Source organism: Mytilus galloprovincialis, chromosome 3, assembly GCF_965363235.1.
Source record: "Mytilus galloprovincialis chromosome 3, xbMytGall1.hap1.1, whole genome shotgun sequence".
In the NCBI taxonomy this organism is placed as follows: domain Eukaryota; kingdom Metazoa; phylum Mollusca; class Bivalvia; order Mytilida; family Mytilidae; genus Mytilus; species Mytilus galloprovincialis.
Genome location: NC_134840.1, coordinates 33,141,480 through 33,158,374, shown reverse-complemented (window position 1 = coordinate 33,158,374; position 16,895 = coordinate 33,141,480). Strand labels below are relative to the sequence as shown.

Here is a 16,895-nt window from a genome sequence, read left to right as displayed (position 1 = left end):
AAACTCAATTAGAAGTTTGAATACAGTTTTGGAATAAGGGAAAGGGGGATGTGAAAAAAAAATTGAGGGAAGTTCATTAGACCACATTCATTCTGTGTCAGACACCTATGCTATGTCAACTATTTAATCTCAATCCAAATTTAGAGCTGAATCCAGCTTGAATGTTGTGTCCATACTTGCCCCAACAGTTCAGGGTTCAACCTCTGCGGTCATATAAAGCTGTGCCCTGCAGAGCATCTGGTTGTATATTGTTATTTTCCTTAATAAACACTATCAATTTTGAAGCAATGGTTAGTTTTGTTTTCATTTTTGCATAAATTAGCACATAATGCAAACTTCAAACTTTGCCTCAGATTTCTTATTTCATGAATAATGACTGGATTTCTTTTTTTAGATGACTTGTTAAATTTTAAACATTCAAAATATTTTAAGATAAGACGTTTCTTATTTTCTGAAATTATTAAAATGAAGTTAATATTGTTGTCCCCTGCACGATCTTCTACTTTGGGAACTTTTTGATAATTTTTTTCTTGAACTCTTTTAATCTCGTGAAAAAGATACTTTTGATCAGAAAATTTTTCATTAAATCGTCAAATCTATTTCTTAGTGGGGATTTCTATAGGATACTGCATTTATAATGTACTGATTAATGTTGTATTAGGGTGTAAAGGGTACTACTATACTAGACACAAATATGAGAAGTATTTGTGTTAAACACAGAATATTTTCTCCTCATCTATTTCCATATAATGAGTTCAGTAGGGGTCATTTCATCTTAGATTAGATAAATTATACATGTATGACCTATATTACCCTTAGCTTATCTGTTTATCTCATCATTCAAAGAACTTACATAACACATCTGTTTTCATTGATTTGTAATAATATTTAATAATCAGCTGATGATAAATGTGCCTTGATGCGAAACTAATTAGGGGATAGAAAAAATAAAGAATAAAAGTGTACTTCAGTGTTTAATCTTTTTTTTCTAGCAAGGAAACATGCAAGAAATAACAAAAAGATTAATGTTACTTTGGAATTTTTTTTGTTGAAAAAAACCATTGCTGGAATGAAACAGCAGTATACATGTATGTGTCTTGAAGTTTACTTCAGTTCTGCTTGATCAATATTGATTTCAGCCGAATTTTTTCTTTAGAATCTCTAGTTGTACATGTTGTATTGATGATTTAAAAAAAAATCTTGACAAAGATTTTATTTGCCTTACATAGTGTTTGGATACCTGCCTGTTGTTAAAGTCTGAAGTTTGCCCTCTAGATGTCTTTTGGTTTTCTCTGTCCTTAGTCTGATGTTTAATTGAGGTATACCAAAATCTCTTTTTTGTCATAATTAAAATATTTCTGTTATACCAAGCTGTGATTTATTTAGGAAGATATTACCTATATAAATCCTTGGTTATACCTATACACAGATTTCTGGTTAGGATAACTCTAAGATGCCTTATTTATATAGAAAATGATATTTTGAAAATTATGTTGATTCATGAAAATTAGCAGACACCAGAATGTAGCAAAAGAATACAAATTTTATTGTTTTTTTTCATCCATATTTATTCTAAAAAGCAGTGTTTAAGAAGAATTATATGAATGTATATCTTATTATTAAACAAAATGAAAAGTCCAATTTATATTTAAGTTCCTCTTATTTATGCACATGTACAGGAGTTGTAAAATAGAAAACACTTATTAATTTGTGATGTTACTGTTCTATGTTTTGATCTGTTTTCACATGGTAATCAACACAATCTTTCTCCCCCATGAAGGACCTCAATCAGTATCAGCAATCAAATAATCTGTAGGATGTGGGGGTCATAATTACCAAAAATACTGTGCTACTGTAATGCCACTGAGTCATTCATGTTCCTCAAGATTTCTTAACTGACAGATTTAACATGTTGCTTATTTTTACAAAATGGATACAATAAAAACATATGTGTGCAAATAGTAGAGTTAATTAACTTAATACCTTACAGAGAAGCTATTACATGTTGAAAACTCAAAAGATAAGAAATCATTTTTTGGCAGTTCTGAACAAATTTTGTGTGTGTGCAGCAGTATTTATCATTCTTTTTCAAAAGATGCATTTGCATTGAAAATTTTATAACTAACACTGGGATAGTAAATGTGAAAGTTAACCATGGAGAAGGATCGGGAAGAAAAAACACCAAGTACTGATCTGTCAGGGGATTTTGACATGATTGTTAATGAAATTAACGAATTTATTAATATTTTAGAAGTGAGAGGCCAAGAACTAGAACAACAACAAGCTGAAGAAAATCGACAGCAATCCCAACATCAAACTGAATCAGAAGAAAGTGAAGAATGTGACACTCCTCCTTTTCAGTCGGCTCGGAATACTATTATACTTGTTGAAAACAACGAGGAACCAATATATGAAACTTGTCACAATGAGCAAGAAAACCCTTATGAAGCTATCCCAGCACTAGCTCACCTAGCAACAGTTACAGCATCAACAAGTCCAGCTGCTAAAAGTCAAAAGCCAGAGTTAAAACCAAAGCCTAAACATTTACTGAAAATGGTAGAGCCAAGCTCACAGAACCCTAAAAGGGTCAAGGCACTACATAACTTTTCTGGATCAAATAATGATGAGGTAAGTCAACTAAGTTAGTATTGTCAGGTTTATAGTCTATTAAAGATGCATAGGCATATTATTTCTTAACCCTCATAAAGAGAATTATTCTTCCATTGCCCAGACTTTTTTCCATATTAAACAGGTTATTACAATGTAGGATTTAGTTGCTCAGTTATAAGTTACAGATTCAAACAGAATGTCCTTATGAATTAAAGCCCATGAACTCGGAAAACTTAATTTCACTTCTTCAGATTTATTTTTACTGAATCTAAAGGTACATGTAGTGACCTTATTTTTGTATATATTTGGTTATATAATAAATTGTAACAAATCAGTTCCCATGATTATGCCTTTTGAAGGAATGATCATGACTCTTAGAGAAATATAATGAAAATATACATGTTACCTGTGCTGCTAATGACCTAGATTTTGCATGTAATGTGACTGATGTAAGAATAGATGATGACTTATGAATAATATTTGCCTTTAATTCCTGTTGTACTTGATGGAAGCATTCCAGCACTTGTGTTTACAAAAATTGTATGTGCCTGTATCAAGATAATTATACCCCCGCTTTAAAAAAGGGGGGGTATACTGTTTTACCTCTGTCTGTCAGTCCGTCCGTCCGTCCGTCCTTCCGTCCGTCCGTCAGTCCGTCCGTCCCTCAGTCAGTCCGTCCCATGAAACTTTCGTAGCATTTTTCTCAGGAACTACAATACAAGGATTTCTGAAATTTGGTTTCAGGGTTTATCTAAGTCAGCTATACCGTGTGATGCGTTTTCAGATTGATCACTTGACAACTTCCTGTTTACCGAACACTTGTATGATTTTACACATGATAGCCAAGTTGAAAATTTTCGTCACATTTTTCTCAGGAACTACAATACAAGGATTTCTGAAATTTAGTTTCAGGATTTATATAAGTCAGCTATACCGTGTGATGCGTTTTCAGATTCATCACTCGACAACTTCCTGTTTACCGAACACTTGCATATTTTTACACTATTAATATTATCCACTTGCGGCGGGGGTATCATCAGTGAGCAGTAGCTCGCAGTTTCACTTGTTTTATATGTAGTTTCCGAAGAATGTGTTAAAATATGGCAATGTTTAGTTTTGAACAAGTTTATTATGACATTTTTTTTTACATTTATTTTATAAAGAGTGAGGTATAAACCCTACATACATTATGTATATACAATTTAGCCATGGGTATTACATCTATGGTTTAGCTTACTAATATATATTTAAATAGTTGTTGTTATGCCAATATTATTATTATGACAATTTAAGTTTATTCCAATAAAACATCTAAAAGTAAAAATAATAATTGATAGTTCTTGGTAAATAAACATTGTATGTTTAAGTGCCTTTAAAGCTGACAATAATGCAGAACAGATATTACTCATTGTCAAAGGTCTTACAGTGACCTATAGTTGCATATTTCTGTGTCAACCTGTCACTTATGGAGCGTTGTCTCCTTGGCAATCAAACCACATCATTTTCTTTATATACAATGTATTTGAAATTGGAAATTTTTTTGAATGACAAAGCAAAGCTGTACTAAATTTGTAGATTTTATATATAGAACAGATTGCAGATGTTTATTTTCTTAAATTTCTCAAGAGACCTGTCTCTGAAACACTGCCAAAATGTTCTTTGGTAAAGAATTATTTGCAAAATATATTATAAAATCTGCGAAGTCAATACAAACATTAGACTTAGAAGAAAATTAAAAATGTTTTATTTCTAAATAGAGTATGCCATAGTTTATCTGATGATGTATAAAATATAAAGAGGTGAGATGGTGTATCTGGAACATCAAAGAATCACTTTAATGATGATTTATGGCATTAAATAGCTCTAAGTATCCAGAAATAGTTTAGACAAATAGGTTGTAATGAGAGGAAAAAAATCAGTACTTATGTTTCAGTCTGATTCAACTTCTGGCTGTTAACTTCACATTAAGGAAGTTAGATTTTAAATTCACAACACAATCATGACAATTTGCCATCAAGTTGATGAATTAATTAATAAGTCATCACTGACATCAATGAAACTTGTTTATTGAACAGTGCATTGACCTTATTTATGATAGTAACCACAATTTATATCAAGAGAAAAACAAAACAATTACTGACAGTTGTAGATCTATGCTATAATGTGTTGACCTTTTTTGGTTAATGTTGTTGTCGGAGTGCTGTCTCATTAAAATATACAGATACCTCATTTTTTTATGTATATCTAGAATACACCATTATCTTCTGTTGTCTAAATGGGATTTGTTTACTGTTTTTTTTTTCATGGATACCAAAAAGTCCAATTTTCATGGTTTGAGTAAAAATTGTGTTATCATGAATATGTAAAAGTCTGTATACAAGCATTTAGAAAATGTGAACTTTTTTTAACATTAAAATTTGTGCTTAAGCTGTATCCACGAAATCAACGAACATTCGTACCCAATCACAGTAATACATGTACATATCATGGTTATTGAGTTCTAAGACATGAAACCATAGGTACGCTCATAATGGTTTTGTGCTGAACTGTGTACCACAGAGATACATGTGATAAGTGTGTTTATCTCCATGTTGTTTATTTTATAGATATTTTTCAATAATCAATCATCGTGGTATCTTTTTGAGTTGAGGTTATTCACTTTTATCAAGTCCATCATCTAAGCAGCAGCTGATCATAGTTTTAATCTTATCATTCTATCTCTTGGTACTTCCTTGGATTATATTTCATTCATCTCAGCAGGGGGGATACCTTACAAAAACAAGTTTCTGCTAAAATCATGTATTTACATGAATTAGAAAGAAATTTTCTTGTTATTAACCTTCAGTGTAAAAACTAATCAGTCAAGGATTCTGAAACTGAAGTATTTTTATGCAGCATGTAAGAAACAATTTACCAGCATGTAATGAATGACAAGACTGATTTATATGTTACTAGGTAGCATTCTGTTATCAAATTTTTTGTCTGTGATGGTAATTATCAATGAATGATAATTCAACATGTATACAGGGATGTTTTAAAATATCTTGTCAAAAAGAATAAAATCCAAGAAGTTGTAGAGATTTGAAACTTCACTTTATATACTGTTAAATCTAAAATTCAGTAACAAAAAATTAAAAACTTGGGACATAATTAGATTTGTATTTGTACATATTTTTTTTAGGTTTGATAAAATCATTATTAAGCAAAAGAGATTCACTGAAAAATCTAACCTGCATTCAATGATGAAAGTTTTATCTGTATAATGTAAAAACTAATCATCTTAAAACAAAGTTACCTGGTACAGTCTCCAACTTTAGGAGTGGTATTCTGTATTAAAAAGTGCCAATCACAATTTAGCTTTTCAAGCTCACAAATGATGGAATTGTTTTGATCAGAGCAGATCAAAACAACGTAGTTGTATACTAGATATTAAACCCAATATGATTTAGCATTTAACCTGAATTAAATTCAGGAGACAGCTAATTATAAGAAATAAAGATGTGAAAGTTCATATAAAATTATAAGGAGATGTGGTACAGGGGTAAATTCAGTAAAAACTCTCTCATTGACTTTAATGCTAATCTATGTATGGAATAGTCCATTTGCCAATTCCGGTAAATGACCCTTAATTTTTATATACAATGGAGAGCTAGCAGAAAGAACAAATTTACCTGTAGGTAATGTGTGTAATCTTTAAGGTTTTGAAATATTTTAATAATTTGTTGCTTAGCTCAATACTTACGACATCAGAAATTATTTTTTATGAAAAATTAGTTAAACCGCCGATACATCATTTTCAATTCATCATACTTTACATTGGCAAAAGCCAATATTAATATTGTCCAGTATAGAACCAGTCTAAGATTGACAATCTGAAGTAATTTATTTAAAAAGTGTTTAAAACAGAATCAAATCGGTAATTGGCAAATAGACTATTAAATTTATATCTGATTTATTGTTAGAAATTAGAAACTTTCATAAATCATTCATGAAAGTACAAATGTAGCCCTATCTTTTGCAACAATAAAAACATAGGGTCATGCAGCATTTTTGGGCATTCACATGACCTTGTTTACAAACAATGTAGATTCACACTGAATTCCTATACTGACCCCCATTACTTTTCAACCCTGTAGTAAAAAAAAATAATACATTCAGCATTTATTTTTTTTTATTTTTTCAACTCTAATTTTGATCCATCTACCAAAAAATATTTATTACAAACATTATCTACCAATCAGAAGAGCACATGACTTCAGTTTTATACAGAAAGCTCTCCCCCAAATGGGCGGTCCTGGATGAGGTATATTTATTTACTGAATTTACCCCTACAATTACAATTAGGAGACAACTGCGTCAGGAGAGCCAGTAAACAGGTATTTGCGACCATCAAACCACCAATTAATGCCGTCAGAGCTTAAAATACAATATTGTTATCTCCATACTCTAATTGTGTATTGATGCCATGAAAATTAGTGACATTATCCAATCAAAATGAACGTTACAAACAATGTTGCATTAGAATTGCCAATGACAGCAAGTAAACAACTCTCTAGTGGTGTCCCAAGTACATGTATGTAAACTTAAGATCTCTGTACAGTATTCAACATGAGAATAAACCATACCCTATACTCAGCAATGTTTCTACATTTGCAAATAAATTTTGTGGAATTTTTGAAGTGGAAAGAGTAATTTTGGCACATGAAATCACTTCTGATGTTCAGAAAACTCTTCTGTTTGATACAAAAGCATTTTAATGTGTCTGTGCTCAAGTTATTAGATTTATCAGAAGTTGAAAACAAATTATTTCAAAATTATAAAGCTTACATTTATCATGTTACCGAAGTAGACTTCATCAGTGTCAGTAATAAAGCTAAAATAGATCAAATTGTACTTGTGCTATATAAACTGAGATTGATAGAAATCTTATCTTCATTCTGAAATTGTTTGATAAGGTTGTAAAGCCCACCCAGTATACATTGGACAGACTACAAGATATATGTCATGATTGAAAATAATCAAAATTGCTGGTTAAGCTCAATAAAAAATATTCTCAAGAAATTTAATATGTTCAACTCTAATGAGTCAGAATTAACTCAATTACATGTTTCTATGAAAAATATTGATATCCAAAGGATAATAAAATCTACTAAAAGTAAGTTTGAATCTAGATGGTTTCAACAACTTCAAACCAGTGAGAAACTGAGAACATATAGAACTTTCAAAAACATTTTCAAATTTGAAAATTATCTTGTTAATATTTGTAACGAAAATGATAAATATAACATGAGTAGATATAGAACCAGCAATCATAGACTGCAAATTGAATTGGGTAGATATACAATACCAAAAACACCTGTTAATGACAGAACATGTAAGAACTGTTCCTCTTGTGAAGTAGAAGATGAAAAACACATTTTATTAGATTGCCAAAAATATTTTACTATTAGGCAAACCTATATAGACATTTGCTATAATAAGAATAGTTCAAAACTGAACACAGATAACAAATTTATTTGGCTTATGAGTAATGAACATGCCAATGTATGTAGAAATATATCTAGATTTCTAAGTTTGAGTATATTTTACAAAACTGATAGCAAAGCAACAGAAAAATTATCATCTTAGTGTTCTGTCATATATATATATATTTATTTGTTGTATGGATATGGTAACTTAATAGAGTATTTACATAAGAACAGGGTTGTCTCCCTTGATATTTATCATACCATATAATATAATATTTCCTTTTTTTATGTGTGTATTAGATCTCTTTGTCAGCTATAACTCATTCTCAATATTTATGTACATATGCATTTATATTGTTCATTTTATGCTCTTTGTGAGTTTTCTTGAATAAATAATTTGAATTTGAATTTGAATTTATGTCTGTGATGAGGCCAAAAAATAATATGAGTGTTTCCGGTTGCATGCCTGATATTTAGGGTTGTAAGGTCTGTTTTTTTTTTTTGCCCAATCTAGGGGCATTACGTTTTTTGGTCTGTGGGTCCATTCTTTCATTGTTATTTGTATGTTTGTCTGTTTTGCTTCAGGTTTAACCTTTTGGTCAATGTAGGATATACAGATACAGATCAAGTTTGAATTATGGGCTTGTCACTAAATTTTCTAGGGTTATGCTCTTTCCAAAAGCTAGATTGCTGAATTTTTGGTTTCCATTCTCTAAATTAAGTTTGCATCAACCAAATTTCATGAAAATTATTTACAATGCTTATATCTACAAAACTCAGATCAAGTACTTCAGTTAGAGTCACTTTTAATGTTCCTCAGTTATGTCCCTTTATAACTTTATATGATATGCAAGCAGGGGCATCATCTGTTCTTTGAATAGTTGTTTGACCTTTTTTAAGTATGAAACTCTCATGAACACTTGCAATTGTATATATCCGGTTTATGTTTGCATTTCATCAATCCAACTGAGAGATCACTATACACTGTATATAGCTAGTTGTATTAGATTGAAATATATTTCTTAATATAACTTTTTTTTTAAAATTGTTTATTGATTATTTTGAAATGTTCATATATAAGTAAAAAAAATGTATATATATAAAAAAAGGCTGTATTAATAAATTTATTGGTAACTTTTCCTGCCTTATTTTAAAAACGTGGAAGTATCTCTGTTAAGATGTTTCCAAGTATTGAAAAATAGATGGATGCTTCAGCTAGAATCTGAGTAAAGAGGGACACACTGCAATATGTCTAGATGTAAAACTTCATTAGAACTGGACACTTTTATACAAATGTGAATCTTGCCAAATAGTATGTTACATGTACGTTTAGTTGGCAGTGAAGTTGACATATGAAGGATTGACATGGTAAATGCCTTGACACATTTTGGTAGATTCCAACTTCATCTTGTCTGAATTAATAATTTTGTTTCATCAGGTTTTGAGAAGTTAAAGTGTTTCATTATTTCGTTATCTTCGTTTTGTCTGTGCAAACACATGTCAAAACAAACTTTACTGTACCTTATGAATTGTGTTTTGGATTGTGTGAGACTAATTTTTCATCATTGAGGAAAAGAAGATTTTGGAAATGCCATGGTTCAACTGTAGGACGAATGTTTATTATAATAGATTTAGATAATTATTACACTGATGGAAATGTGTTGTTGTTCTAATGAATATACTAGTGACACTGGTAGTATACACAGTCTAAATGGTTGTTCTGATAATGTTAAGGCAAGTATATGTGGTTTCTCATATTCTGCTGCTTCAACATTTTGAATTGCTTTCGCCAAAATTTATTGCAGTTTAAATTGTATTTAAAAAGATAATGAAGATAGTTTATAATAAAAAATTCATGTTGAAAATGGAATTTTATTCAGCAGTAAGCTCATTTGTTTAAAAGAATTACATTTGGAAGTTCAGTAATCTGCTAAATGTAAGCTGAATTAGAATCTGGAGTATTAGCAGAATATAAAACTGTAATTAGAAGTGGAACCCCCATTATAGAAAAAAATATCTTTTGTGTTCCACTATTTTAGAGACAAATTTTATTTCTAACGGTAAACCTCATGCTTTTTTATCTCGCCTGCAACATTAGTTTTGGATTTCATCATTGAAAGATATTAGGCATACATAGGTATTTTTCAGGCAGCTAAGCGGAGGATAGTGGGTCAACAATTATTAAGTTTTCTGCTTTAGTCAGTTTGATAGGAACTGCTTGTGATTATATCACTATCAGTACAAATTAGTTTGACATCTTTTTTCGAGGCCCTGCCCCCAAGGTCAAAGTCAATCAACATTCAATAAATAAGCAAATTTCAATGTTGAGTTTTCTGCTTAAGTCAGTTTGGTTGAAGTCACTAGTGATAGATCAATTTTATTTTCTATTAAGTTTCATTACTATTAATACAAATCAGTTTGATGATTATTTCAAGTCCTTCCCCCTAGGTCATGGTTCAGTGACTTTGAATTGTTGCTCATCAGATTGTCTTGTCTTTTTTCAAATTTCTGCAGACAGGCAAAACCTATCTCTGTGTCCTTGTTGATTTCTTGGACTCTGAAAGGAGTGATGCACAATACTAGCTGGCTTGGAGTCAGAATAATGATTCCATCAATCCAGGGAGGGTAATATGTAAACATGTCTCCCCATGCAGGGCAAGTAAAAAGCAGGATATATTTATATTTTAGTAACATAACATTCATGAAATATTTGCTGTTGGGCATTAATCAGCCATCAATTTACTGGACTGGAATCTGGATGGCATGTTTTTGTCGTAATGATAGATTAATTTCTTTGAATTTGATATTTATATTTATCTCATTTCAGTGATTTGATTGTTTTGGAAGCATAACTGAGAATTGAAATGGATTAAAACCTAAATAGCTTATGACATCTCCCTTTTATCTGTATATTTTTAGCTATGTTTCAACAAAGGGGACATCATAACAGTCACACAGATGGTTGAAGGTGGTTGGTGGGAAGGTACACTGAATGGTAAAACTGGCTGGTTTCCTAACAACTATACCAAAGAAATTAAGTCTGGTAAGGGCAGACAAACTTTTAAACTTATACAATTTGCATGAAGGAAAGCAACTAAAGGTCTGATTAAGGGAAGATTTTGTGTTTGGAAGATAAACACATTGGGAGAAAAACTTTGGATGAAATTCTGTAATGACAGGAAAGTTTCCTAACAACTTCACACAATACTACCAATTAAGAGAGGTGAAATCATTCGGTGTGAGATAAATTTAAAAGCGCTTGATGAATTAATACCTGTACATAGTTAATAAGACAAGAAGACAAAAAAATAAAATTGATACCATAAGCCTCTACCTTTTGTGGTGCAGTACACAAAACTTAATTTATTTTTTTCTCAAATGTGACTCGTACTAATAAATGATTATATTATTGCAAGTATTTGCTCTCAAATTTATCAGTCACTTGTCTATTATATTAGCAGTTATTGAGAAGTTGAATACCGAATAATTTAAGTGTTGATTTCAATTTGTATCAAAAACTGATAAAATTTACTTGATGTTTCACTAAAATAATCATGGAAAGTATGAAAACAAGAACTTTAAAAAGAATAAAAAAAGGTTGCCAAAAAATATCTTGTTAATTTCTGATGTCTGTCATTAAAAGATGATAGCCATAATGGGAATCAGTTAATTGACTTCAGATGTTGAAATTAGTTCTGTAATAACCCTTGATTACAGAAGTCTTTAATGATGATTATAATGTTGTTAACCTGTACATGTATTTACAGGTCATAAGTATCAGGGAAATGTCTGGTTTTGATAATGAAACACATTTTTGTATGGGATATCCTGTCAGATAATCCCACTAATATTGCAATCAGATAATCCTACCTATATTGCACCAACAGAATCATAATGTCTAATGTGCAGGTGGTATATTTACCAGTTGAAAACTTAGAATATAAATTGTGCTTGGAAAATAAATAGAAAGCTCACTGAGGTGTTGTTCCATACATTAAGATAAAAACAATGTTTTCTTGAAGTTTATATTTTGTTTTCCAGATATTGCCAACAGATCATCAATAACTAAAGGACCAGACATGGGAGTATATAAGAGAGAAAGTACACAGTTATATCACAATGTTGTAAGTACAGACATGACTGCACTGAAATGATATTGTCCTCCCTCATTGTAAATCAAATATTTTTTTGTTATTTTGTTAAAAACGATTTACTTTGTTATTGAGTCTGAAGCTTATGCTTCCCAAGATCTCTCTTACTGTTGTTAATTGGAAAAAATATGAATAATTACATGAAAGAGATTTCAATATTTCTCCGTTTAGTTTATGTGATCTGCACATGCTGCAACAATGATACAACACTTCTTAGGAATAAGTAATACAACAACATCAAAATTGAATGTTTTATACTTATGAGGAAATAAACTAAAACTAAAGTGATATTGCAGGTTTTTCAGAATCTGATAGAAACAGAGAAAACCCATGTACAGGAAATGACAATGGTACTACAGAACTACATACATCCTTTACAGAATTCTGGCATGTAAGTCCTTCTACAGACTGGACTGTTAAAAATTTAACATGTAGACAAGTAAATAATATAACAAGGGGGTTGCAAAAAATTTGTTTAAAAGGTGCATATAAAAATATAGTATTTTATAATGTATATTGAAAGAGGATGTTTCATGATTGCTAGCAAGACAACTATCCACCAGAGACTAAATGATGTAGAATCTGAGACTATTATAATAGAATTAAAGCAACTATATATCATATAGAAAAAGAAGATGTGGTATGATTGTCAATGAGACAACTCTCCACAAGAGACCAAAAATGACTCAACAATTAACAACTATAGGTCACCATATGGCCATCAGCAGTGAGCAAAACAAATTCTGTAAATTCAGAAATTATTGCGAGGTTTTTATTAATGCGAATAATGCGACTGAGTGAGTATCCCAACAATAAGAACATTGTTATATCTGATACAAGTATCTGTATGCAGATTCCTGTCATTGCAATAATTAATCTCGCATATTTGTCAATTTTACAAAAATCGCAATAATAAATGCACACAATAATTTCTGAATTTACAGTACCCAAAAGTAAAGGTGCAAAACAGCAAGTTTAGTGAAAAGGAAGAAAGCAAAATACAAAAATCTAAGTAAACAGATTAAGCAGACCAATGATAACAGAAATTTTTACAGTATAATGTATACAAATGTATCACATTTTATATCAATGCCTATTTTGTGTTTCAGATTGACTCCTGTGGAGTACACTAAACTAGTAGGAAATTTAGATGACATTTTAGCATTCCAAAACAATTTTCTATCTTCAATAGAAGACTGTATGAAGTAAGTTCTATTTAGTAAAGAAAGCAATCGTACATACCAGTACATTCTTTTATATCAAACAATTTTAGTAACTGAATGTTTAGTATAAACCAATATATTTGAAATCTGTCATGTAGGGTTATAATTTTATATTTAGCACTGTAAGAGTTTGCTGTTTATCAATTGTATCTCTTTTAATGATCTGCCAATGATAAAAGACTCACTTGAACTAAATTTAATGAAAGAAAAGGGTACATTTATCACACTTTTTTCCAAGTATACAATAATTCAAACAAGGACCCTTTTTAGAGCTTTAACTGCTTTTCTTTACATAAAAGTCACAACTTATTTTACACGATTGAAGTGTCCTTGTTTCAAGTGATTTTTGTATTGAAATATTTGTCATATTTACAGAAAATACTGTTGTTGCATGTTAGAATTTTAAGCTTTTGGACAACTTTTAGAAGGGTTCATTAATGTCAGATATATCTTAACAGATGTCTCTAAAGAATTCATATTTCTTAACATTTCTTAACAGTCAATTTATAAGATATTGACTTCCAGTGTAAAATTGTAATTAATTTTGTTTCTGGTTTTCCAGACAATTACCTCATTTAAGAAGAATTGGTGGTGTTTTTATGAAACATGCTCCAAGATTAAAAGAATTATATTTAGAATATTGTTCCAATCATCCTAGAGCTGTAGCTATTGTACAGAGTAAAAGGTAGGACATTTATGTTTATGAAAGCTAAAGTATATTTTTTGAATTTATGAATATGTTCTGAGAAAATTTCTTCTTATATTATAAATGGAAAATGTGATTGTTACTTTGTAATTTCTTTACTGGTTCAATACATTTTAAATTATAGAAAGGATGATTTATCTACAAAGATTTAAAAAATAATGTTACATGAGAAGCATCAGTACATGTATGAACAGGAAGTCAAAGATTTGCAGAAAAAAATAGTAATTCAATTCATTACAGCTGACTGGTATTATGTCTGTAAATTTTCCTATAGTTTAATGGAATATCTCTGAGGAGCAATATAAACTGATTTAACAAGCAAAATACAGAGGGATATATAGCACATTCATAAACATATGGCACATCGACAGTAAAATGCCACAGACTTGATGTTGGTGAATTATTGTGAAATGATTATGCACATGTAAACTAAAACTATGTTATATTCATTAGAAATTCAAAGTGCTAAATAGTGATACATTTATTCTACAAAAATTTATGCACTGTAATATTTAAAAAAAAAAGCACAAATATCCAGCTACATTTTATAACGAAAGAAAAGGCTACTTACTAGTACCAGAAAGTCCTGCACTTTCTTCATATGCCTATTGTACAAATTTATTATCATTTGGTAAAACTTTAGTAAGTGCTAAATCATACACAGACATCAGCAGTTTTTTAGGGAGCAAACTTCTTAATTTGTCATAAGTAGTAAAAAGAATTTAAAATAATTGATTTCAGCCTACTTAAATAGTTTAAAACTAACCATAAATCATTCTTTATTAAATGATAAAGTCATAATATTCATCACCAGGAAGTTATAAATGTAGGTAAAAATTAAAAAAAATACTTTGATGAGTTGGAAAAATATCTGGTATTTGTAATTATTATAGTATAACATTGCAGTCATAATTTTAATTATTGTTTCAATTCCATTCTAACGTTTGAGGCTTTATTGTCTTAGAAAGACAACTGCTGTCTGGACCACAAAATTCTAACAAGATGATATGATGAAAATCATATTAACGCAATACACAAAGTATTTTTAAGTGTACAGGAATGATCATCTTTTTCTCTTCAGTATAATTACAGGATGCTGTTCTATATTTAGAAGCATAAAATCACTGTAAATCTGTTGTCACGTCTTGTGTGAGTGGGTGTTTTATATATATATATATGCCTATGTTTAGTGACAACTTGAATGATATAATTTACTGTTGTCACTTATCGGTTTTTTGTGTGTGAATGCCAGTTTCACTTTTCTATTGGCTACTATTGTCTATTTCGAGGCAGCCAGTTTTTAGTGAGGAAGCCCGAGTGCTGGGAGATCCTAGTACATAAATATTGGAGTCAAATGTGACTGCCATGTGTGGGGCTTGAACTTGCAAACTCAGTGTTGACAGGTTGTAGTGGTACAGTAGTAAATCTACTTAGACCACTCAGTCCAGCAACTGTTATGTAGTGCAATAGTTCCTTTCAGATATTGGTTTTGCATAGTAAGAGAAAATTTTGCCTCATATGCAATTATCAATATCCATTTTTTCCAATTTATAGAGTGCAAAATTGTCATTTATCAATTAATATTTGAATTGTGTTGAAATGATTTTAAGAAAAAGATTGAATTTTAAGTGTTTTTCATTACCGTTTAATAATTGATGTTTTATTTCAGGGATGAATTAAACAAATATATGGAGCAAGATGGTGCTCCACCTGGTGCTATGATCTTAACCACAAACTTATATAAACCTTTCACAAGACTAGATAAATATCCCAGCCTTCTCAAAGAATTAGAGAGACACATAGAGGTTGGTAGACACTACTGAAAAATGAAACTATATATAGAGATATGGGTACTGTTAACTTATATTTACAAGACGATATAAGTAGCATAGATATATTGCATATTAGATTTTTTCTCAAATAACGATTATGAAAGAGTGTATTTTAAAGCATCTGATGATAATTAATCTGTATTTAGTAAGTAAATATAACTCATCATTTATCTTTGAATCGGACCATGATCACGAAGAGAAAACTTAGCACAAAAAACCTCTGTGTCTTAACAGGTTGGTTTTGATTGCATGCTAGATTATAGGATATAAGACATATGGTAATATTAGAACAACATTATAAGTAAAGGTCATTAATAGTCTCAATTTACACTTTCAAACAGATATTATACAGCATTTGTAAACACATGTTTTTAATAGAGTCAACTGCTTTATAACTAAAGGTTATAGAGAAACATAATGAAGGATATAATTTATTGAACCAAGTGAAGGTGTATAAATTCTTTGTCTGATGTAAGTTTTATGTATTTTATAGGAAAGTCATGTAGACAGAGGGGATACCCAGAGAGCTATAGCTATTTATAGAGACGTATCAGTAAGTAAAATGATCAAGCAAAACCTTTTTGTTATTAGAACTGTTACTGACAGCACTGGATATACTTGTCACACTATGATAATAGCTTGCAAAAATTTGTTGGTTTACAATATATAGATATTTGTCATATTTAGTCAACATCTGCAAGTTATAGCTTTTAGATATACTGTACCATTCCTCATCTTGCTAGACCATAGTGAAAGAAATTGTTAGCTCCTTTGATATCCTACATCTTGATTGACAAAAATTAATATTTTGAAAATGTCATGCTGATGCAAGAAATTTTTGTCACAATATTGTCGAAAATATCTTACAGTATATCTTGTACAAGGTTTTTTACAACTTTGTGTTT

The 16,895-nt window shown here is 30.3% G+C and overlaps 1 protein-coding gene across 13 annotated transcripts in view; it reads left to right on the top strand.

Moving 5' to 3' along the window:
* Positions 1-1,860: 1,860 nt before the first annotated feature.
* LOC143067767 (rho guanine nucleotide exchange factor 7-like) overlaps positions 1,861-16,895 on the top strand; it is a 39,712-nt gene continuing 24,677 nt past the window's right edge. For 3 of the 13 annotated variants that reach the window (XM_076241297.1, XM_076241293.1, XM_076241295.1), the window contains exons 1-8: positions 1,868-2,628; positions 10,998-11,121; positions 12,120-12,202; positions 12,526-12,620; positions 13,339-13,434; positions 14,015-14,137; positions 15,828-15,963; positions 16,484-16,543. In XM_076241297.1, the coding sequence (XP_076097412.1) occupies positions 2,155-2,628; positions 10,998-11,121; positions 12,120-12,202; positions 12,526-12,620; positions 13,339-13,434; positions 14,015-14,137; positions 15,828-15,963; positions 16,484-16,543 (1,191 nt within the window). In that variant the 5' untranslated portion in view covers positions 1,868-2,154. Of the gene's footprint in view, positions 2,629-10,997; positions 11,122-12,119; positions 12,203-12,525; positions 12,621-13,338; positions 13,435-14,014; positions 14,138-15,827; positions 15,964-16,483; positions 16,544-16,895 lie in introns of all 13 variants that reach the window. The other 10 variants (XM_076241291.1, XM_076241300.1, XM_076241288.1 and 7 more) reach the window with 7 other exon arrangements.